Source organism: Vespula vulgaris, chromosome 13 (genome assembly GCF_905475345.1).
Source record: "Vespula vulgaris chromosome 13, iyVesVulg1.1, whole genome shotgun sequence".
Lineage (NCBI taxonomy): Eukaryota > Metazoa > Arthropoda > Insecta > Hymenoptera > Vespidae > Vespula > Vespula vulgaris.
The window spans coordinates 1,665,001-1,688,636 of NC_066598.1; the positions used below are offsets into that span (position 1 = coordinate 1,665,001).

General features: G+C 32.9%; 1 protein-coding gene across 5 annotated transcripts in view; it reads left to right on the top strand.

Annotated features, from left to right (window-relative positions):
- LOC127068405 (optomotor-blind protein) overlaps positions 1–23,636 on the top strand; it is a 117,184-nt gene that overhangs the window by 83,505 nt on the left and 10,043 nt on the right. For all 5 annotated transcript variants that reach the window (XM_051004536.1, XM_051004538.1, XM_051004539.1 and 2 more), the window contains exons 5-6: positions 14,709–14,855; positions 16,209–16,285. In XM_051004536.1, coding sequence (XP_050860493.1) covers positions 14,709–14,855; positions 16,209–16,285 — 224 coding nt within the window. The remainder of the gene's footprint in view (positions 1–14,708; positions 14,856–16,208; positions 16,286–23,636) is intronic.

The window sequence follows — 23,636 nt, forward strand, 5'->3', positions numbered from 1 at the left end:
AAAGAAAAGAAAAGAAAAGAAAAACGAAAAAATTATTATAAAATATCAAAGACAATCTATATGCTATAACGAAGATGTTAAAAAAAAAAAAAAAATCGAAAAGATCGAGTAAGAAGATAATTTTTTTTTCGAATCTAAATCAAAAACCTTCTAAGATCTAATTCAGTTAACATATATAAAGTATATAAATACGGTATATAAATAAATACATTGAATGAAATATATAATAAAATATATAAAAATATGCAAAACATAGACGTTCCATAATATACATACATATGTACAATTCATGAATTTACATAAAATCTTAACTCGACTAACTTACAGTGATATTACCAACAGCAGCCTTAGCGTACAACCCTTCTTTTCGTAAAATTCATGGTCAAACAAGAAAAAAAGAAATCATATACGTCTCGTTGGCCTCTTTCAAAAGAATTTCAATCGTATGAGTTGCCTACCAAAAGAGAAAGAGAGAAACTGAGAAAGAGAGAGAGAAAGAGAGAGAAAGAGAGAAAGAAAGAAAGAGAGAGAGAGAGAGAGAGAGAGAGAGTGGCAAGCTTTTTCTTCTTCTTCTCGTGAATTTCTTCTTCTTTTCTCTCTCTCTCTCTCTCTTTCTCTCTTTTTAGTCGCAGCACCTACTACTCCCTCGCAATGAAGCAAACCAACATACAAGCGGCTTCTTTGACTAAATTGAAAACACCCGTTGGATTCGGCTAATTACCGAAACATAATGAGCACTCGTTCTCTCTCTCTCTCTCTTTCTCTCTCTTTCTCTCTCTCTCTTTCTCTCTTTCCCCTTTTCTCTCTCTTTTTCTCTTGTACGCCGATTTAGACGTTTCGCCGCTTCTTACCCCCTTTTACTCTCGTTCTTTCTATCTCTCTCACTCTTTTTCTTGGCGCCAAGATGATGACGAATACACGGAAGGTCCCTTAAATTCGCGGATTTCTGACTCCTTTCTTTTATTTCTTTTATTTATTTATTTATTTATTTATTTATTTATTTTCTTTTCTTTTTTCTTCTTTTATTTTTTTCTCTGTTCTTTAAATTTTTCTTCATTCTTTTTCTTCCTTATATTTTTTGCATCGTTTGTTGTCTTCTATTCGTCGAAAAATCCAAATTATATCGATTTAAATCTTCTTCGAGATATCAAGCGATGCTATCCGTAACGATTTTGATTTTTCGATTATTCGAATGTTTGTTAAAATTCGATTCATTGTATTTTTTGTTGGTTGGTTGGTTTGTTTGTTTGTTTGTTTGTTCCGATTACTGTCTCATGCTTGTCGAATGATTTTGTACAAGTGTTAATTAATTTGATGCGTTTGAGAAATCTTTTTTTACGCAGCATCATTCGAACGAATTAATTTCTTTAAAGATTTTTTTTTTTTTTATATTTCGTTAGAAACGTTTAGATTTGATTGGATTTAATACCAATACGTCGGAACGATGAAGATTTTTCGTACCATCGAAACATTTAAAGCATAGAGTCGAAATGACTTTCGATTAAATTCTAAAATATGATTGATGTTAATTTATTGTTTCAAAGTATTGATTTTTTTTTCTTTTTCAAAAAAAGAAAAAAAGAAGAGAGAAAAAAAGAAACAAGAAAATAGAGGAAGACGTCTACGGTTTTTTTTTCTTGTTCGTTTGCTTCTTGACTTAAGTGGTCTGGGACTATCGATTTTTCAAAGACAGACTGTCAAGTCGATGAGCGATCGACACGAGTAACGTCGACCTTGAAATTAGATAAGAAAAAAGTATCTAACACGTCGATAGATTCTCGACATATTTTATGAGAGTTTAACTTTCGATAGAAGCTCGTTCGACTTGTTTTCGGTCTTGTACCATCTGTTGCTAATTAGGCCGGTCTATAAAAAGTTGCTTTTCGTTAGAAGAAGCTTAAGTGGATTGTGCGTGTCTCAGGTCTCCTTGAAACTCCCTTTTTCCAAGGAATACAATTTTTTTTTTTTTGTAAACTTCGCACTCTTAATAGTTTACATAAGTCAGGTGAATCATAATACTCGATAGATTCGTTTATTTAATTACTCGCGAATTAATTTCAATTCGATAAATCATTAAAACGAATCCATGTTCTAAATCAATACAAAAAAAAAGGAAAAATTATACGCATATATAAAGTAAGATTAAAAAAAAAAAAAAAAAAAAATTAATACAATATTTCTAAACGTGTAAACATCTTTCCTATAAAACCAATAGCCATGCTATAAGATAAAGATCCACTTAGAACATAATCATTAAAAAAAAAAAACAAAAAAAAGAACAAAAAAATCTGATACAAAAGATTAGAACATAATTCCCAACTATCTCCTATCGTGTCTACTCCAATATGATGATCCTCGAAATTACGAGACAATCATCAACGATTCTAACAAATCCATATTAAAAAAAAAAAAAAAAAAAAGTATACCTGTACAAACGTTTATGAATATCTATAACATACCTGTGCAATGAGATAAAAAGTCGCTAATAAAATTCAGTATAAAAGAAAAAAATGAAAAAGGAGGAGGAGGAGGAAAGAGACAGAGAAAGAAAAGAAAAGAAAAGCAAAAAAAAAAAAAAAAGGAGTCGGCAAAGTAGAAGCAGAAATCGGTTGGCACTTATTTGCTCGTACGCACGTCGATATCTTGCCGATGAGAAAGAAAGAGAAAGAGGAGGTGAAGGAGAAGAAGAAGAAGGAGGAGGAGAAGAAGGAGGAGAAGGAGGAGGAGGAGGAGGACAAGGAGGAGGTGGTGGTGATGGTATTGGTGTTAGTGATGGTAGTGGTAGTGGTAGTGACGATGGAGAGGGTAGAGAGGGTAGAGAAGAGGGTTCACAGTGATGTCGGTGTGCCGCGATCGCTCGACATCAGAGGCGCCGCCGCGCAAACTCTACTAATGGACGTTCGACGGGTGAACAGACCGAACCAGAAGAGGACCGACGAAAGAGGAGGCTCTTTACTGTTTGTCGTTTGAATGTTTTAGGACCTCTGCTTAACCAACTTACTTACTGCCTCTGTAGGAGACACTCGCTGCCGTGTTTGCACGGAATGCTTTTCTCTCTTTCTCTTTCTCTTTCTCTTTCTCTTTCTCTTTCTCTTTCTCTTTCTTTATTTTATCCCATCAATCTTTCTCTTTTTCTATTCTCCATTCAATTTTCTACTTCTCTATTTTTTCGTCTTCTCTTTATCTCTCTCTTTCCCACTTTCGTTCTATTTTTCTGTTCTATATATCTTTCTCTTTCAAATTTTCTTTCCCTGGCTGTCTGACTGTCTTTCTTTCTTTCTTTCTTTCTTTCTCTATTCTCTCTTTCTATATTTTTATATTTCTACTATCTATTCCATATTTCTTTATATCCTTCTCTTTCTCATTTTCTTCCTCTCTTGTTGCTTTTCTATTTTGTATTTCTATTCCCTCTGTTTTATATTTCAGTGCCTCTCTCTCTCTCTTTTTCTTTTTCGTTTCTTTTTCTGAAACTCTTTCTCATACTCTATTATTGATTTATATATATATATATATATATATAATATTCTTTTATCATTTTTCCTTCTAATACTCTTGCCTCGTATTATCTTCTACTATTCTTTTCCATTTTTATTTCTTTAATAATATTTCTCGTTTCTCTTTCCAATACTCTTTCTCAAGTTTATTTTTCTCATACTCGTTCACGTTTATCTTTCGAATGATCCTTGTAAGTAGTAGTAGTATTAGCGATAGTAATAGTAGTAGTGGTAGTACTTATTTTTCATCATTTTTTATTTCTCGTATTTTCGAATCGATTCTTTGAAGTTTTTACCGAAAGAAGTCTCCCAAGAGACACCTTTCGTGCCACTCGAGACACCAAGAACAAGCGATATCCTTCGACGACAGATATGCCTTGGCAAACACAAACTGCTTCCAGAAGTGACCTAAACCTCTCCGAGTAGTGTCCTTCTCGTCTTGTCTTCAACCTTCCAACTCTTATTTCTTCGGTTCCTTTCACGCTCCTTTCATTTTATTTCTTTCCTTTTCTTTTCCTTTCTTTCCGTTCTCTCTTCCTTTCTATCTGTCTCTCTGTCTCTTTCTCTTCTCTTTGTATTATATAATTTATTTAAATATATACAAATTTTAAATCAGTTAATTAACAAACACTCCGAGATATAACTTAACAAATTTATTATCACTTATACTTTTTTATTATTATTATTATTATTATTATTATTATAGATGAAATTTTCTTGAAAATTAAACATTGCTAACAATCTAATTGTGACGAAGCTATAAATTTATATACATATATAAATAAATCTCATTCGTTGCGTCAATGTTACGAACATCGAAATGTTTAGATAAAAATATACGAAAGGAGGAAAAAAATTATTAGTTATCGTCGATAAATGAACAAATATTCTCAAGAGAGAGAGAGAGAGAAAGAGAGAAGAAATTACGAGAATGGTAGAGAACAAAAAAAAAAAGAAAAAATCGAAGCCATTCGTGCGACGTCGTCATTACATCGGATTATTGAGAGCCGAATCGCGATAGAGCTCGTTGCTGAACTCGGAGGTTATCCGTGTGTCTCTCGAAAGGGTCGAGAGCGATAGTGCGTTCCGATAATTCGAGAGCAAGAAAGAAAGAAAGAGAGAGAGAGAGAGAAAAGAAAGAGAGAAAGATGAAGATGAAGAGAGAGAAAAAGAGAGAAAAAATGAAACGACGACAGATTAATACGAAGAACGATTCTATTTGTCTTCCGAACTAAAATTTTTCGAAAAATTTGAAAATAATTGATTAGAATGGAGAATTTTATCTATCTTTTATAAAAAAAAATATATATATATATATACACACCTATGTACATCTACGTATATTATATAGTTTTCCTAAAAATACATGTGTGCTTTTAATTTTTTAATTAAGAATTATTCAGAAAAAAATGATACAAAAATGAACATGCAGGAGATATATAAAAAATGATTTCATTATATTTGAATATCAATTTAAATATTAATTTTCTTCCTGACAATAATCTTGCATTCGCACAATCGTGAAAGTTCTTATCGATGTGACAATTATTAATTCGTTCGAATAGGTCGATTATTATTAAATTTCCATTAAAGAAAAGATCACACTTATCCTTAATTCTTCTTTTTCAACCTTTTCAACCCTAGCTTATCTCTCTCTCTCTCTCTCTCTCTCTTTTTAACCGATAAAGAAAAGAACGACATTCGTATATCATTAACATCGCTATTCTTCCTTCACTGTATTTCTATTTTCTTCTTTTTTTTTCGAATGACATCTCTCACTCGCTCTTTTGAATGAATGGGGTGGGAGGGAGGAGGGAAGAGACGGACGGGGTGAGTTCGATAAAGCTGACCAACAACAATGGCGCTGATTGAAAGCGATTATATCAGTCCAGCTCTCTTTTTTTTTACCCTCGACGATACCTCGAAATGTTGTGCCAGTGTGCTCGACACCAGAGGATTCATTTCCAGTCGAGGTGTTACGACCCTGTGATTTTCTCATGGCGAGGTCAAACGTATAAAAAAGAAAAAGACAAAAAAAGAAAAAGATAAAAGAAAAGAGAGACAGACAGAAAGAGAGAGAGAGAGAGAGAGAGAGAGAGAAGAAAGAAAAGAAAAAGGGAAGGAAGCCGGAAGGCTGAAAGCTCTGGCAAAACTAACCCCCTCGATGAACGAAAAAAAAGAAAAAGAGAGAAAGAGAGAGAGAGAGAGAGAATCTAGAGAACCACCCCCTTCGTTTCCAGGCCGAGTTTATTGTCCCATGGAACACGAACTACCGGCCGAGAAAAACTGCCTTCGTACTTTCAGCTTCGCTTGATAATCCCTCTGCTCCTTTTTTTTTCTTTCTTTCTTTTTTTTCTTCTCTCTTTTTTCCCTATTTTTTTTTGTTTTTGTTCGCTTTTCCTCCTCGTCTTTTTTCTTTTTTTTTCTTTTTTCTTTCTTTCTTTTTTCTTTTTTTTTTTTTTTAAATACGAACGGAAAGCTAGAGATTTTGAACGTTCTCTTTCTTTCCTTCTGTTCTTCTTTCTTTTCTTTTCTTTCCTTTTCTTTTCTTTTCTTTTCTTTTTTCTCATTACGATCAGAATTATATTTCAATACGTGTGAAATTTTATTGTTACGTACTGTGCGTATGGATTGTGTTCATACGTTGAAGATCGAGTTGTTTTAGAGGTCACTGCGTTATCGATTTTTTTGCTTGTTTTTGTTATAGAATGATGATTAGAAAAAGAATTCTATTTTATCCGATTATTTATATCTCTCGATAAGTCTTTCTTATTGCCAAGTAAGAAATTAAATTATCAATGCTGCATTAATTTTTTGCTCGGCTATAGTAGAAAAATTATTTTCGTATAACTAATATGTATGTATATATATATTTATATATACGTGTATTTATCTACGAACATATAAATTTTTTTTAAGTTTTGCTTACGAAGGAATCAAAGTAAAGCAAAACTCTTGGAATATTTAGAATAATCTCTCTCTCTCTCTCTTTTTCTTCATCCCTCTTTTTAACTACCGATGAAAACCTTTTTTATCTCCCTTTACATACCCATACATATAAAAACCTGGACACATACGTGTGTATCAAATATCAACGACAATTTCACACTTACAATCTTTTCGCATCAGCGAACACAAGCATACCATATTACAGCATTTTTCATCTTTCTCAAACGTATATCTACATATTTCCAAGTGATAGAGAAAGAGTGAGAGAAAGAAAGAGATAGAATACCATCAAAGGAAGCTTCTTTTCTACCCTTCGATCGAGGGTGACGTTTATTTTGTCTTCTCTCTCTCTCTTCTTCTTCTTCTTCTCCTCCTCCTCCTCCTCCTCCTTTTCCTTCTCCTTTTTTTTTCCATAAGCAGCCAGAGCAAAGGTAAAAAACTCAGTGCTTTTCGTTGAGAACGTTTTCCTTCCCCTTAGCATCTCTCCTCAATGAACAAAAGCTTTGGTAGGAGAGGAAAACGACGATTTTTCGCATAAGCACGCGTCTCTGACGTAAGCAAAAGCCAGGAGCCGAAAATACCAAGCGTTTACCGTATTCCTGAAGGGATCTAGAAAGAGAGAGAGAGAGAGAGAGAGAGAGAGAGAGAGAGAGAGAGAGAGAAAGAGAAAGAGAAAAAGAAAGAGAGATGTTTTTTGTTAGTTCTTAGCTTTTTACGTACATAGCGAGTGTGTGCATAAAAAGCATTGCATTGTTTCTTCCTTACTCTATGAGAAATCGATCATTCCTCTGATTTTTCGAGAACGATTTATCGATTATTTCGATATCGAGTACGAGTATAAGTAAGTACTTACCTCCTATTTCCCTTTTTATCATAGATTTTCTTTCGACAGAATACTTTTTTCGTAGTTCCATCGAGGAAAATAGAGATGATATATTATTTCTTCACTCGGGTCGTTTCTATTAGCAGATTTATTAATTGTTATACTATATGCAATACTTGAAAATTATTTATTCATTTTTCTTTATTAATATTTATTCTCCATTAACTTTTATTAATATCGTTACAATGATTTCTAACAGATCAGACACGAACAAGTATATTCTGCCTTATCGAAAATTTGTTTTTATCGAAAATAAGGGATTCTTAGCGGACCTTGATATAATTTGATTTCAGTATACATTCGTCCTTTTATTTTCTTCTTGCTTTCTTTCTTTTTCTACTTTTTCTATCTTCTCAATTTTCTCTTATCATTATCTCCTATCGTATTATTTACATTATAATTTCAATACGTTTTATCAGATAATACAATCTCGACGATATTTCAATCTTAACGTTTTACCACGCATTCATACTTATTTTTATTTTATCAACATTCAAAGAAGAAGAAAGAAAAAGATCGAAAAATGCAAGTTGGATGCATCAATAACAATAACAATATTTTTAAAGGACATATTTAAACGCGTCTTGTAATTCAGAAGTATTAATCCATTCTGAAAAAAATGAAATCTGCAAGAGTGCGATAAAGTAAATATCCGAAATCGATTTGAAATATCGAGAGTGCCAGATTATACTCGTAAAACTCATAGATATGCGTTCTTGAGACTCGAGACTCTTCGGAGGGATAAAAAAGGGGGTGTTTTTTTTGTATTTATTTCTTTATTTTTTTTCTTGCTTTCTTTTTACGATCTCCTTTTTTCTCCTCGACGATAAAAAAAAAAAAAAAAAGAGATAAAAGAAAGAGAAAAAAAATATCGAGTGTCCGTACGACGCATAATACTTCTTCATTCGGAGATTCGACGATCGAGGAATCGCATTTTAACGTCGATAACGTTTATCTCCGTCGCACAGTGGCTTTATTCAATGTGATTCACCGGAACTATCGCGTTATTTCTCTTCTAATTTTTCGTCTTCTAATTGAATTCTTATTTCTTCGCATAATATTCTCGCGTTTCTCTAAATTACTACGATATAAATTTTCTTTCTAATAATAATAACAATAAAATAAATTTCTTTCGGTATCTCGATCGAAAATATTCCCACTCGGCAATTTTTGTCCATTCTAGTATCATAGAACGTATTTCGATTTCAAAATATATTATTAATAACAAATCTCTAAACCATCTTTCTTCATTTAGTTTATCTCTTATCTCTCTTTTTAATTTTATTCTCGATATATTACAATACAAATCGAAGGATGTACTTACAAAATCATCCAGACCAACATCTAAGATCGAATAGATAGATCGAAAAAAAAATTGTATATATCAGTCGAAAGGTGTCGTATTTAAAATCGGAGATCGTTTCTTAAATCGAATCTTCACGTATAATGATATTACACAGGATTTATCAATTCCCAAAGAAGATTATCTCTTTGAGTTTTCTATTTAATCTCGTTCTTAATTTTGTAGGGTGAAAAAAAAAAAAGGAAAAAGGGGTTGATACGAAGCTCTTGATGGTTTCTTTGGTAAATGTTTATGAGGTATCTTCGCACGCTATCCTTAAAAGATAAAGAGAAAGAAAGAAAGAATGAAAAAAAGAAAGAAAAAAAGAAAGAAAAAAAGAAAGAAAAAAAGAAAGAAAAAAAAAGAAAGAAAGAAAGTATACATATATGTATACATCTGCTTGTACGTGTGTGTATATGTGATATAAAAGAGAGAGAGAGAGAAAGTAAGGAAGGAACCACGAAATGTTCCACCTCGTCGCTCTCCGATTGGTCGGTTGCTCAGCTTACGTGCAAGTCGGCCATAATGCCCGAACCGGATGATGGAAAAGCCACCCCCGATTCGGTCCAATTAGCTTCCGGGCGAGTAAGTGGCAGAGGAATCCCTAAGGATTCATTCCTCGACCTACCCATCCTTCTCTCTCTGTCTTTCTCTCTCTCTCTCTTGTCTTTAATCCATCTATTCATTTATCTTCAATCGATGAGAGATTCTGTATCGACTTTCCTCGGTATCGATTAGTTTCTATATCTGTGATTTCTTATGTCTCTAAAATGTTAAAGAAAGAAAGAAAGAAAGAAAGAAAAGAAAAGAAATTTGGATAGAATAGTTCGATAGGTTAGATCATAGATTTAGAATATTTCTTGTTAAATGATTGCTATATCTTCTTTTCTCTTTTTTTTTCTGGATTATGCACGCAATTTATTCCTGAATTAATGTCTAAATTAATTTGTAAAAAGTATTTTGTAGAATCATAAAAAAGAAATTGTGTATGTAATAACGTCTCAATATTCTTCTAATCGTTCTAACGTCTCTTCGTATTATTCCTAATAATTCGAAGAAGAGAGAGAAATAAAAAAAGAAAAAGAGAGAAAGAAGAAAGGCAAGCAAGCAAGAAAAGAAAAAGAAAAAAAGAAAAAAAGAAAGAAAAAGAAAAAGAAAAAGAAAAAGATCTCTCCTCCATCTGTCGGAAATAATGTTGGTCGTAAAAAAAGGTGGGCCTTTCTTAGAGTCCAGAACACGTTCCAGGTTAAGTCTGGTCCTCCGCCCAGGGGTAGAAAAATCCACCCCTTTTTCAGTCGGTCGATACCAGGACAACCAGGCATGGCATAGCACAGCACAGTAGTAGCAGTAGCAGTAGCAGTAGCAGTAGCAGTAGCATAGTATGGTATAGCATAGCATATAGCTTAGTATGGTATATAACAGCCAGAGTCTTTCCATCCTCCATCCTCTTTCATCGTCCTCCACAATCCTCCACCATCCTCCACCATCCTTCTTCTCCCTTTTTTCTTTTCACGTCTCTCTTTCTACGTTCATTCGTGTAGGAGCGCGATGGCGTTGTGTACCTCGCCTTTTCTTTCTCTCACCCTTGGTGTGGGTTGCCACAGCTTTTACGAAGGCTATTCGCCTTGCTTGCCTAGCCACCTTGCTTTTAGGACAAACTTTCGTTCCTCTGCCGTTTTCAGCCAAGGTGGCGCCACTCTAGATCCCACAGAACCACCCTTATATATGTATATCAAACTACCCTTGTATAATATATTTATGTATGTACGAATGTATATATTATACATATGTATATATGTACGTATGTGGCGTTAGAAGAAAAAAAAAAGATAGACAGACAGAAAAAGACAGATATGTTAGTTAATAAGTAAAAGGGAAATGATACGTATATATATGTATATATATATATATATATATATATATATATATATATATATATGTGCGTGCATATGTGAATGTAATATAAATGATGAAGAGAAAGGTCACGTAATGTTAAAAAGAAGGATATATAAATGAATAAAAAATATTAGAAGGACAGATATATAAACAAGTAATGGTACGAAGAGAGAAAGAGAGAGAAAGAGAAGAAAAGCAAGGTTTTCCATTGAAGAAGCTAACCCATGAATTATTTATTCGTAAGATTATTTAGTAATGGAAAAATTGTACATAAGTACGTTGTAGTTATTACACCTACATATCTATATGTATCATAAGGTTTACCCTGGGCGCGCGCGTGCGTCATAGTATAAACCTAGAGGCGGTGGCTATGGCGAAGAAGGACGAGGAGAAGGAGGAAAAAGGGGAGGAAAGGGAGTGGACTATAGGGTGATCTACCACATTTATATATGTGTATATATATATATGTATGCACATTCATACGTACCTATCTATATTTTTATATAGATATACATACATAAGTGAGTACGTATTATTATATAAATAAAAACGAAACGAATATAGAAATTAAATAGAATAAGAAATAAGTACGACTAATAAACTGTCATTGATAAAAAGTTTAATTAATGATAGCAAATAAGAAAGGGAAAAGAGAGAGAGAGAGAGAGAGAGAGAGAGAAAAGGATAAAGAATTACGTTTTATTATTTAAAAAATTTGTATTCATTATTGCAAGTCGTGTAGGTATAAAATTTATTATACAAATTTATTAGTATTATTAAAACTGTTTGATTCACCGAACCTCCAATTAGACAGAAAAGTTACGCTAAGTACGAATAAAAAATATTAAAGAAAGTTAAAGAGAGAGAAAGAGAGAGAAAGAGAGAGAAATGAAAAAAAAGAGAGAGAGTGTGGAGAAGAAGAAGAGAGACACGATAATATCAAAACGGATGAATACAAAGGTCAACAAGTTCACACGAAGGAGAAGCTTCGATGCCGATAATCGAGAGATTCAGGAATAACGTTGACGAGTTCGGAGGCGCAGTGAATAAAGATCATCAAAAGGAAAAAGAAAAAGAAAGAGGGAAAGAGAAAGAGAGGAAAAAGAAAGAAAAACAGTGAACATGGTATAGCAGTCGCCATTATGGTGTCGGCAATCGGCTCGGCACAAAGTGGAAATAATTAGCGCTGGACCAAGTGATAAGCTTTAATCTAAGCGTTTGTCATTAGCCTATCAAACGAATATTACTCTCTCTTTCTCTTTCTTTCTCATATATATATATATATATATATATATATATATATATATATATATATATATGGGTATCTTTATCTTTCTCATTTCTTTTAATGTCTCTTTCTTTCTCTTTTTCTCATACTTTTATCTATTTGATTTTTTTTCTCTATTTATTTATCATTCGCCCTCTCTCTCTCTCTTTTTCTCTCTCATTTCATTTCTCATGTATTTATATATCTTCCATCTTGTCTTTTTCTGTTTGTTTTTTTACAAATATATTTCATCCTTCTCACTTGTTTAATTGTATTTTTGTCTCTCTCTCTCTCTCTCTGTTTAAATCGTTAATGAAAAATAAAATCAAGTAGAAAAAGAAAAAAAAAAAAAAACAGAAAAAGAAAAAATGCTGACCTTCGATCTAAGGATCTCTGAAAGAATCTCTCAATGTGACGTTTTAAAGGTCCCTCCACGAATCTCTCGGCACGCCTACGGCGACGACGGTGGCGGCGTCGAGATCGAAAATAAATACATACATACATACATACATAAATACATACATACATAGGTACATATGTGCAAACGGGACGATCGGAGCAATTAGTATTTCTTTCGAGGCTAATCTACTCGCGTTGGATTTTGCCCGGTTCGTTCACCAAAGACAGAGACGAAAAGAGAAAAATAAATAAGAGAAGTAGGTAAACGTCGGTGAAACGAGAAAAAGAAAAAACGAGAGAGAGAGAGAGAGAAAGCGAAAGAAAGATAGAAGATTGATAAAAGCATGGGAAAGACAGGGAAAGAGATAGATGAAAGGATGTGAAAGACAGAGACAGAAAAAAACAGAAAACAAAAAAGAAAAAAGAAAGAGAGAGAGAGAGAGAGAGAGAAAGAGGAGATCTCAAACTGTCCAACGTATATATCGTTGCCACGTGAATTGACCGGCCAGATAAAAGCACACCAGTGAGGACTCGAAGGAGAAGGTAGAAGAGAGAAAAAGAGAGAGAAAGAGAGAAAAGTGAGAGAATACCCTGGACCGACACAGAAGCCGACGCTGCTAATGACTCTGTCCGCGGTAATCTCTGGGTGTTATCTGTCCTGGCTACCTGGGGCCCACCTACTTTGAATCACGAACCTGTACTCTCATGCTACTCTCTTTCTCTTTCTCTTTCTCTTTCTCTTTCTATCTCTTTCTCTCTCTCTCTCTCTCTCTTTCTGTCTATCTGTCTGTCTCTCTCTTTCTTTCATTCTCGATCAGTTTCTTCTCTTAAGCAGAGTCTCAGTCTGTCTCTCTGTTCGATTCTCTTTCTCTCTTTTAGAATGAGTTTCACGACGTGGGAACCGACAGCGAGAAAGATCATGAAGGAAAATGAAGAAACGATTGTCTTGTCGATTCGGATCGATCATTTGAGATGGTTAAGATGGATAACATTTTGTAATAAACATCGATTAGATCGTGATAGAATGGTATTAGAATTCGTTCTTGTTCTTTTTTTTTTTTTTTTTTTTTTTTTTTTGACAATTCTATTCGTTATCTATTCTATCCGCGTATCTGCGAATGGATTAAATCGGTTAAAGAGAATGATATGAATATAACAATTGTTAACTATTAAACGAATTTGATCGAATGAAGTTGTATAATTTGTAAAAGAATTCGTTAATGAAATTGTGAATTTGATTATGAACAACGACGATTAATTTAGATTATTATGATCGTTTCAATTAGGAACGTAATTATGAACGTTGATAATAATGAATTATAAAATGAATGGGTTTTGATAGATGACTTTTTTTTTTTGGGGGGACGATGACGAATTAATTAAATCGTTTGAACGTAATAATCGGATATAGAAATGAAAGTTAAGTGGCTAGAAAAAGAAGAAGAAGAAGAAAAGAAATAAGAAAAGAAATGGCATAAAGAGCAACTTGGTGTCTCTTCTATCTAAGATTTAGATCGATCAAAATCCATAACAAGTTTGAAACTTATAGGAATAAGAAATATGTATTGTAGAGTAGCTTGGTAACTCGTAGTGTGACACACTCACGCGATCGCTTTATTATTTATTCACTTCGCCATTAAGCTCCTTAAGCTTATTGATCTTCTATTATCTAAGTTCTCGGCTTAGATATCTGTCTATCTATCTATTTATCTATCCTATCCTAGCTATACTTCTTCTAAGTATACTTACACGTCGATTTAATATTAAAGATGTGCAAATACATAAATTTTGCGAGTGGAACGATTTATTAATTATTTCATTTTCGTTTAATCGCACGACTTAGTCTATCTCTCTGTTTCTATCTTTTTTTTTTGTTTTTCTATTTTCGAATACTTTGCATGGACGAGGGAAGAAATAAATTTTTGTAGGAATAATTTGTATATTTGTTTTCTCTTTTTCTCTGTCTCTATCACTCTATCTCTTTTTCTTTCTTTTTTCTTATCTACGGATTTATTTGCTTTTTGCATCCCTTTTTTATCAAATTTTTTATATATACAATCGAACGTCGATTATATATCTATTATAAGATATATAATAAATCTATAGAACAATAAATGATTGATAAAAATATTGTATTTTCTAACAAATAATAACACGTTCATTGACTTAAAAAGAATTTCGATCAATTAATTAATTAATATAATATATCTATATATCGAAAAAAAAAAGGAAAACATTATCATTATTAAAATGAATCTTCATTGTTCAATCATGACGATGTTTATTATTATAAACAAAAAATGGTAATTTAAATATATATTTTCTGATGATTAAATAAAACCAATTTATATCGACGTTTTATTGTTATAATAATTAGGAGAAAAAAGTTATGATTTTGTTTGTAATGTTGATTAATTCGATCGTAATGGTATTAAAAATAATCTGTCCCAATGTATGCTCCCTTTATTTTTGTTCCAGACGATATTGAATTCAATGCACAAATACCAACCGAGGTTTCACCTCGTACGAGCCAATGACATCTTGAAGCTTCCCTACTCGACGTTCAGGAGTTACGTTTTCAAGGAGACGGAATTCATTGCCGTGACGGCCTATCAAAACGAGAAGGTGAGTGAACCCCGGCTTCCTTTTCTCGTTCATACGAGAAAGAGAGAGAAAGAGAGAAGGAGAGAGGTCATCGACTGATTAGAAAAGTTTCTCTCTCTCTCTCTCTCTTTCTCTGTCTTACGATACGTGTTTTATAATATATATATATGTATATAGGTGTGTATACGCGTGTCTCATTTTTTCTTTTTTTTTTTTATTCTATAAAAGAAATAATTAGAGAGAAAAAAATATATATCATCGTTCTTTCTTTTATGGACACTTATTATATTATTTTTTTTTTTTTCGATATTTAATGTCTTTTAATACGTTAATTTTTTTTTATTCCTTAATTGCAGTTTTTCCTGTCAAGGTATTACGATTACAATAAAAGATCGTATTTTGTAATTTAACGAAAAATACTTTTGTATTTATTAACGAGTCAAGTTTAACGTTTTTTGATCGAAGGAAAAAAAGAAAATCGTCGATTGTTGTATTATTTTTCTTTATCATAACAGACATTGTCTTGCAATCTTAATTAATATTGTTTATATGATATTTAATATTCGTGTATTAGCTTCGCTTCTTTTTTTTTTCGTCTAACTTTTTCTAACGCATAGTATGCACTTAATATTTATTAAGTAATATAAAAATTACTATCTTATCGACGATACAGTCGATGTTTATTAATTTATAAACAATTTGCCATACATTTTTTTGCTCTGTCATTCGTACTACTTCTCTTCATTAAAGTTTTCTGGAATATTGAATATCGAATATCGAATATCTCTCTCTTTCTCTCGTATGTCACGTCGATTCGTCATTTGGTATTTACTTGAAAAATAAATGCTCGTTGTCTGGTTGTTTCATTGGCTGGTAAGTTCTCGATTCATGAAATGTGCACAATAACGGGATTTTATCGTTTGTACTTATTATTAAAAATTTACACAACGATGGTTTTTGTTTCTCTAACGATTAATCGATTTGTTCTCTTTCGATTTCTCTATCGATTATTATCGATTGGAAAACTATTAATCATTTCATTAATCGCGTAAGATTTGTAATTTCTATTGTATTTCTTTTTTATTTCAAGATTCATCGCGATAAAAATTGTCGACAAGATAACGCGTATTTTACGATCGTTGTAATTAATTATTCGTATCATTCATTTCGTTTATTAATTCTAATTAATTTCTCATCTTGTTAATATTGATATTTAATTACTGTCTTATATCATTCTTTATCGTATAATTGTTTTAATTCAGAAATATTTTTCTTTATAATCGTAATATTATTGTTGGAAATAAAAATGAACATATTTGTTAGTACATCGCTTCGTAGAATTTATATATGAATTTGTTGTAATTTATATTTCAGATAACACAACTGAAGATCGATAACAATCCCTTTGCGAAAGGATTCCGAGATACTGGTGCGGGGAAGCGAGAAAAAAAGTGAGTATCGCTTTCAAAATTTTCTCTCTTCTCTTTAATTTTATTATCATTGATCGGATAATAAAATTTATAATCAATATTCTATCAATAATACAAATCGATTAGAAATAACGAAACGCTTCGTCGCTGTCAGATACATTTTGTCAGAAATATTTTTATACCTAATGCTATGTGATATATTTTTTATTTTTTTATGTTTTTTTTTTTATAATCGTCAGAATAACAATTTGAATTAAAAGTACATTAGATAAAATCTATTCTTGAGAATTTTCAACTCGTCTCATCGTCGTCATAATCAAACGATTTAATTTTTTCTTTTTTTTCTTTCTTATTAAATATTTATACGATACGTTCGTTATAAAAAAAAATAGAAACAAATCGTTCGAGCAAAAAATATCGTTCGAATTCTTCGAGCTTATTTAGGTGACTTTTTTCATTCGATGCGAGACGTATTTTTTTTCTTTTTGTCATCCATCTTTTTTTTTCTTTTTTTTTCGTTGACAAAGAAGCGAGTAATGCAGCCGATGACGAGATCCACGTCTCGACCTAATTGATCGTGGACCTTTTTGGCTTCCCCTCGATCAGTACCATTATCCTGACCTTAGGGTCACCCTCGAAGCTAAGGGTTGCTTGCTTTCACGGGCCTCATTTGCACCCCGCATAACCCTGGCAGAAGCGTCCATTTGTATTCAATATTGCGGCTTTATGAGCTTATGACAGTGAGACCACCCCCTAAGGGATGTTACTGAGAAGGATAGACGGACAAAGAGAGAGAGAGAGAGAGAGAGAGAGAGAGAAATAGTTTTGGTTAGCTCGCCTTGCCACCAAAGGCCCATTTCAATTTTCAACCCAACGCAGGGGTGAAAACTCAAGTGGATTTTGATGAAGTTAACTTTTCTATGCATATGATTCCTATGTTAGTTGGAGTACTTTACGTTTTTACGATTAGAACAAATTCTAACGATTCGAATAATATCGATATATTAAATATGGATTAGAAAAAATTCAGAGCCTTGATAATTTTGATTTATTGTCCTGAAGCTTTTTATTCCTTACAATCTTCTTTCACTTTTACCTTTTTTTCTTTTCTAAATGAAATCTCCAAAATAAACGAGAAAAAAATCACATTGGCTCGAATCATTCAATCCAAACGATTCGACGTAAATGAAAAACTTGCGAGGATTTGAACAATAGAAATGAAATTTTAATCGATAAAATTTCTCGGTGATATACTTCGATTTTTCATCGGAGCTCTGTCGTTCGAACGAATTAGATATGAATTGAGAAATTTAGACGATTTAGATTGAAATTAAAAAGAAGGATATTTTTCGAATAAAGTTAGAAAGGGTGAGCTTAACCAGGGTGTATGCGAAAAAGTGCAACTTTTGATCTCTCTCTCTCTCTCTCTCTTTCTCTTTGAGAGCAAAGAAAGAGAGAAAATTTCTCATGGAAAATGAGGAGGAGCAGGTTGCTGCTGCTCGAGCTCGAACGGATAAAGAAAGGGCGAGGTTAATCGAGAAAATATGCAAAGTAGGGGGCGCGTCGTGGCAACGGCTAATTAGAATAAGGGTTAGTTTTGGCTTATGGTTTCGGTTAAGAGTGGTTGGATGCCATCGGGAAGCCACAGAGGAGCCAGGGAATGCTGTGAACACGAAAGATAGATAGAGAGAGAGAGAGAGAGAGAGAGATGTATTAAGAGAAGGTTGAGTGAGTGAGAGAGGGGGTTGGGAGGGATGAAGAGGAAGGGAAGAACGGACAGAGATGAACCGCAAAAGAGAGAGAGAGACAGAGAGAGGAATAGAGAGAAAGTTCGGGGTTGGAACATAGCCAATCATCGGATTAGCATACTGATGCTCAGGGGCGGCGCTGTCGTTAATGTGGAGGGTGCCACTTGGTGGCTTTGAATTTTATATCCTCGCTGCAGGTCGTAACGCGGGATACAAAGAACGTCTTCGAAGGGTAGACGAGCTGTGGTTTTGTTCCGTTACTCGTCAATCGTCTTCCTGAACACGTACGTCGAGAGAACCCTGAAGTTTACTCTTCGAACTTAAATAACTACGAGAGAAACTTCTTTTTTTTTTTTGCCTTACGAGCTAATGATAATTAGGGATTTTTTTTTTTTTTCTTTCTGGCTCTTTTTCTTTAAAGTCAATTTATTAGATTTCATATCGTTCGTTACTGTTTGTTAATCTTAAGTATTTCGTTACTACGTCGGTAATGTTCGTTGTGGGAATATATTTTTTAATTGAATTGTAATGAGTATGTACGTATGTAGGTATCGATTAGAATGATTTTATCGTTATCGTTAAGTCAAGCAGGTTATAGAATAATTGTAATTAGATTTCAAGTTGACGAATCAATATATATATATATATATATACATACGTATATAATAATTAGGATAATTTTTTTATTGTTATCTTGGGGTCTAGCAAATAGAAAAAAAAAGAAAGAAAAAAGAGTAAAGGATAATTATAACTTTGAGAAGAAAAAAGATTATTCAATTCACTCTCCTCATGAACTCTTTCTTTTAAAGTAAAGTCCAGGGATATGAGTTCGTTAACTTCTTAAGTATGACGAGCCAGTTTGTGTGTCGCAGAAGCAGAAGGCAGGTGCAGGCTCGACCTGTGACGAGTCGATTCGATGCGGCTCTTAAAAAGAGAACGTCTTGCTCTCTTCGACGTGAAAACACTTTTTTGCCTTGATTTATTACCATGGCCAACGTAATCACCGTAACGACTACTTGATGAAGTAATACTGAAATGATAGAGAAATTTTTCGAAGTAACGTGATCATGAACATTTTTAATTATTACTTATTAAAAGTCAAATTATAAAACGAGAACACAAAATAAAATATTTCATTGAAAAGTACACACTATATATATATATATATATCTTTTTATTTCTTTTTCATTTCTATCTCTAAAGTCACTAGACCAAGAATAAAACACTAACACACAGAGAAAGATACAGACATACACAAGCAGAGAAAAAACGAGAGACGTTGCGTAATTTAAAATTCAGGGTACAACAGCTTCGACAGTAGCAGTAGAAGGATAAGGGGTAGGAGAGACAGAGAGGGTTGAGAGGAAGAAAGGGAAAATAGAGAGAGAGAGAGAGAAAGATAGAGAGAGAGAGATTCAAGAGGAAAGAGAGAATTCACGGTTGTGGCCTTTCTCCACCCACGCGACATCGCCTAATCCAAGGTTGACTGTGGGGTTCCTGGGATCACTTTGAGTCGCTTCCGATCTCTCTATTCTCTACTTTTGTCGGGGTTAAAACGCGTACGGAGTGTGTTAGCCATCCCTCGTACCCCACCGAGGGTTGATCACGGTGCAAACGAGAGGGTGGGTGGGTGGTAGGGGGTTGAACCGGTAGGGGTGATGAACGGGGTGGTAGACTCGCCGATGGGGTGATTATAATTCCGTGCAAAGAGACGACGACGGGGATGATGTAAAAGAGTAGAGAGAGAGAAAGAGAGAGAGAGAGAGAGAGAGAGAGAGAGAGAGAAAGAGAGAGGGATAGAGATAGAGATATAGAGGACAAGATGATGATGATACTAACAGCTCGCATTGAAGAACGAGTCCTGTCAAAGGCAACGTCAAGCTGAGTTTTCATTTTGTCTGACGCTAAGAGTAGTCGAGGAGAAGAAGGAGAGTGAGAGTAGGTGAGGGAAAAAGAGAGGAGATTGAATCTCGTTGATGTGAGTGGGATCAACCTGGGTCATATCATTATCATCAGGTTTTATGAGATATGTGATCGTGATTATATATTAATATATTATTATACAACATATGCATACAATCCAAATTAACATCATTCTCCTGACTTCTCTTCTACTTCACTTCTTCAACCCTGTCAATATGTTTGATCTATTTTCTACTTTGAATAAGAATTATCTTATCGATATCTTTAGACCTAGTCATCTAGATGATATTGGTAAGGAGAATGATCGTAGTTGGACAGACGATTTCGAGTGAACATCTGCGATGAAAATAATCGCAGAGCTTGTAGATAGTTATAATTATTGAAAGTTACGTCATATCGTTGGGTCTTTAGGTCGATCGGTTATATAAAATAAGAAAGAAAGAAATTATTTTTTAATAAAATTTCAAGCGTAGTAATGATTAGCTATAGTCTATGTGATGATGAGTCTATGAGTATGATGATGTCACTATAGAAAAGAACGTCGAGTAATGCTTAGGGTTTTACTTATCGATGGATTCTATCCTGTTTACATGGCTCACTATTGATTTATCACGCTTACGTCTGAAACCAAAGAGTGAACACAACGTCTCGGTTGCATCGAGTTCGTATGTAATGAACATACACATAGAAATTGTTACGTGTGCGTCTGCGCGCGTGTGTATGTGCGCGTTTGCGTTTGCGTTTGCATTTACGTTTGAGTTGCACTCGCGTGTGTATGTGTCTGTCTGCTGCTGCTACTGTGTTGTATGTGTGTGTGTGTGTGTGTGTGTTCGTTCTCTGATCGCATTACACGGCATTAGGGTATCGTTAAGCCTCTCGTTGTGTCCAGCCTGTGTTACTCTTCTATCGGGGACTTACAACGAAGCTTAAATTTGTCCGAACTATTATATAAAATGCCTTGATTAATTTCTACTACACATCTTGGCTCTTTAATCCTATGTAACTAATGGGTTAAGGTCTTCTTTCTTTCTTTCTTTTTTTTTCTTTTTATTTTTCTTTTTTTCTTTTTTCCTTCTCTTTACTCTAAACGAATTCAAATTACACTCTTTTTTTCTTTTGTTATTCCGTTTGTTCGATTATTTATTTATTCATTTATATACATTTCATATTTCGTCGATAACGTTGGATTACAAAAAACGCGTATAAAAGTCGATCAATGATAAAAATGCGACGCAGCAAAATTTCATCGTGAGTAACTATAGTTAAGTATTGAAAAGTGTTCTTATGTGTGAATTAAATCGACTTGCGAGGGAAGAGTAAACTCGAACACTTAGTCATTTAGATATTGGGTCAAGGTCATTTTTGTCTTCTGTCGAGAAAAAGAGTAGAAAGAAAGACAGAAAAAAAGAGAAAATAATTTTGTTGTCCGATCGATCATTCTCAATTCTTTGATACCTCGTGCTAGAATTCTCTCTCTCTCTCTCTCTCTCTCTCTCTCTCTTTTTCTCTCTTTTTTACATTCACGTTCTCACCTCGTTCTTTTCTAATACCAGGTATTTGTGTGTATAGTAAATCTTATTACGTAACAGTAAAGCGTTATCGATCTATCGAAATGTAATTTTACAATGTCTCTCATCCTATTTACATGTCTCTCTCTTTTTCTTTCGTTAATATTACGAAAATCGCTAGACAAAAATTACGATGAACCCTGTCAATTGTTAATCGATTATTCTAATCACTTTTTATTTATATTTGATTTTTTGTTTCATTTTTTTTTTTAGATATATCTATAGACATTACATAAAAAATGAAAAAGAAAATATAATAAGTCATATAACTGATGTATTAATTTTATTAGATTAATTTATTAAATGGTTACAATAATAATAATAATAATAATAATAATAATAATAAATAAATAATAAATAATATACATACATCAATTAATTACATCTTATTTTCTGTGGTGTCTTTAAATAAGAATAAAAATATTAATCGTCGTACGAAGTGTATTAATGAAACATGTCGAATATTATTTATTTCTAATAAATTCTAATCGATCTAAACGAGCTATCTAATCGTCTTAAGATCAAAATGATTGTCATGATTAGCGACGACTTTAATCGATTATCTATAATTTTCATGAGTGAACTCGAAGGTGTGAAACGTTGATTGTGTAGATTAAAAGCATGAATTTCTCACCGTGAAATAATGCAATTAGAAAGAGAGAGATAAAGACAGACAGCAAATAGACAGAGAAAGAGAGAGAGAGAGAGAGAGTGTTCGCAAATCAGAACAGCTATATTAGATCGGTGAGAATCATGGGGGAAGATTAGAATTAGAGAAACAGAGATAGATAGATAGACAGAAACACGCTAGTCAAAGCGAGATCGCAAGCTTCAAGTTCTCTTATTAACGAAATTAGACGAGACTAATTTCGTGTCAATCTCTGACAACTACATACGATCATTACGTCTTTGCATTTGACAGAAATGAAATTAGAAGGTAAATAGACAGATCGTTAATAAATTAAAACTTTCTCCTCAAATCGAATTAATTTTTTATGATTGATAAAAGATCTTGATTAAATTGTTACGAGAGATCAAATCGATGACTTTTATGAAATTTACTTAGAGCGTGATCTAATCAAAGTCTAAAGAAATTATATTCTATAAAAAAATTAGTAGAATAATGTCGAATTTTTATTTGACAAATTTTACATGAGAAAATGAAAAGAAATTTCAAGAATAAAATTATTAACACTTAGAATTTTTCTTTTGAATTTGATCTAATAAAAAAGAATCTTCTAAACGAATCAGAATAAATACTCAAAAAAAAAAGAAAAAAGAAGAGGGAACGAAAAAAATTCTACATTTTTTTCGTTTACAAAAATTACATACATTGTTAGATCTTTCGTTTTTATTATCGTTATTTCGTTTTATTTTGTTTATATATATATATATATATATATATATATATATATATATATGTGTGTGTGTATACTTAAAAGGAATTTGCAACGTGATCAGCGAACGATCTAACTTTTCCAAGGATTAGAACGCACGCACGCATTATTTGTAAAACGATCGCGCAACAGTTTCACAGTTACAGAAGCCACGATCGCGCTCCACACCGCGGACCCTGGGAAATTTATTATACCTTACTTGAACCGACTATAATTCATGCCAGGGGAGAGAAAGAGATACTAGTTTTCTATATAAGCAATAGTTTCCCAGCCAACGGTGATACTAACTCACAATCATACTTAGAATCGAGCCTTCCAATTCCTTTTCACCGAACGTTACCTACGTACGTGTTTTTCAAGATAGAAAAAGATAGACAAAGTCTACAGGTTCGTCCACTTAAACCGTTACAAGTCACATTTCTCTAAACAAAATTATTACTATAAATATAGTTATATACATGTATATATATATATATTTTTTATTTATATAGAAAAGATATTTTCTTCAATTTGAGTTAGCCTATTATATTATCACAATTAGTTAGTTAGCCTAATATATTAATATAACACCAGTACATAATTTGTTTTTCTTTTTTTTATTTTATTTAATACTTCTAAATTGATTAATTAATGATTCATTCAAAACCAGATGAATTTAATTTCGAGACGATTAAAAATATTGTTAATGGCTCGTTTTCTAATTTACGAATTTTCAGTAGGTTTTCGTAATATTTTA